The following is a 1,748-nucleotide window of genomic DNA, read 5'->3' as shown; positions in this document are numbered from 1 at the left end:
GATTATAATAAATTTTTAATGGTCGTTTTAAATGAAGACAACGACAAAAATTTGTTTTCAGCCCCAACCGATCGACCCAATGTTAAAGTTGTGCATGGGCAGTTTTTTAGCTTCCTTAGAAGATCCGGATCTCAATGTTAGAAGAGTAGCTTTAGTTGCATTTAATTCGGCGGCTCATAACAAACCCATACTAGTGCGTGACCTCCTGGATTCAATCTTACCAAAACTTTACACCGAGACAAAGATCAAGGTAATATTTGCTTGTGTATGTATATCGTAGTACAGGAATCCAACTCTGGTTTTTCTTTAGTATAACGTCATTTATATCGTTTATTTGTAGAAAGAATTGATCAGAGAGGTGGAAATGGGACCTTTTAAACATACAGTTGATGATGGTTTGGATTTAAGAAAGGCGGCATTTGAATGCATGTATACGTTACTCGATTCTTGTCTCGATCGGCTGGATGTCTTCGAGTTCTTAAATCACGTGGAAAACGGTTTGAGAGACCACTACGATATTAAAATGTTGACTTACCTTATGACGGCACGACTCGCTCAACTTTGCCCTACAGCCGTTTTGCAAAGTAAGGAATATATCTCAAGACTCATTTACATTTTTTATTCTATTAGAATATGTTAGGTAGAATTGATTATTTATAGCACTTCAATTTATAAGAAAAGTATTTGTTTTTCTTTAGGGTTAGAAAGACTCGTAGAACCTCTGAAAAGTACTTGTACCATGAAAGTCAAAGCAAACTCTGTTAAGCAAGAATACGAGAAGCAAGACGAACTCAAACGCTCTGCATTGCGTGCCGTAGCTGCGTTACTAACGATACCCGATGCTGGTAAGACAATCATATTTCGAATGTTTTAACTTTTAAGTATATCCTTAATTAGAAAACATACAATAAATTTGTGTTGCGTCTAGATTTAAATAGTTTTTTTTTCCATTAGTCGTAAGAGTGAAAATAATTTCAATCTTTTAAGAGTTTAAAACTGATTTATTTTACATGTGCGTGTAAAGTGGCTGATTTCACGCTTGTTTAGCGTTCGATAAGTGCCATATTACCCATGGTTTCCATTATCACACGCCAGTAGTCATTATTTCACGCCTTTTAACGTTGCGCATGAAAATACAAATTCAAGACGCCACCGCCTTTTTCCAAATAACCTTTTCACAATACGAACATTGAAAATGGCGACCTTCGTAGCCTTCGAAGCGGGACGAAAATGGCTGTATGCAGGTGAGCGTGTAAGAAAGTACTTTACAGACCATAGAGTTTCCAAGCCTGTTATGACAAACCCTAGAGTATTCATACTTTCGCGAGTTACTACCTAAACCTACGATAGAAACTTCTCAAGTATTGCCACTACATCGCGCATAAACTTTCCGTTCGCTGTAGTGGCATCACTTACTTTGCGATGCAAACTTCACGTCTCTTTGCAAGAATTGTCACTGGGTATTCGTAAAAGTGTCAAGTCAAAGAATTAAAAATGAGTAATAAAAGCATAATCAAACAAAGGAAACCAACAATTTACGTAATTTTGTATAATTTTTCAGAATTTAATGAAATAAAAAACGAAAAAAAAAACAATTCGTTATCTGTTTAGATTATTTCTATAATATCCACATATTTGTCCTCTTTAGAGTAGGTCTGTTACCTGTTGCCCCCCTCAGCCCCCACCAGGCGCTGCGCCCCTTGGAACCCACCGCCCCTCCTACGGACTCATAAAATAAAATAGTATGA

The 1,748-nt window shown here is 36.8% G+C and overlaps 1 protein-coding gene across 3 annotated transcripts in view; it reads left to right on the top strand.

Annotated features, from left to right (window-relative positions):
* Positions 1-1,748, top strand: part of LOC117166900 (cullin-associated NEDD8-dissociated protein 1) — a 218,244-nt gene that overhangs the window by 142,293 nt on the left and 74,203 nt on the right. For 2 of the 3 annotated variants that reach the window (XM_033351339.1, XM_033351341.1), the window contains 3 exons: positions 62-250; positions 341-584; positions 699-845. In XM_033351339.1, the coding sequence (XP_033207230.1) occupies positions 62-250; positions 341-584; positions 699-845 (580 nt within the window). Of the gene's footprint in view, positions 1-61; positions 251-340; positions 585-698; positions 846-1,024; positions 1,244-1,748 lie in introns of those variants that run through there. The other variant, XM_033351340.1, reaches the window with a different exon arrangement.

This window comes from Belonocnema kinseyi, chromosome 2, assembly GCF_010883055.1.
Source record: "Belonocnema kinseyi isolate 2016_QV_RU_SX_M_011 chromosome 2, B_treatae_v1, whole genome shotgun sequence".
Lineage (NCBI taxonomy): Eukaryota > Metazoa > Arthropoda > Insecta > Hymenoptera > Cynipidae > Belonocnema > Belonocnema kinseyi.
Note: the sequence above shows the minus strand (reverse complement) of the source record. Positions and strands in the feature narration are given on the sequence as shown.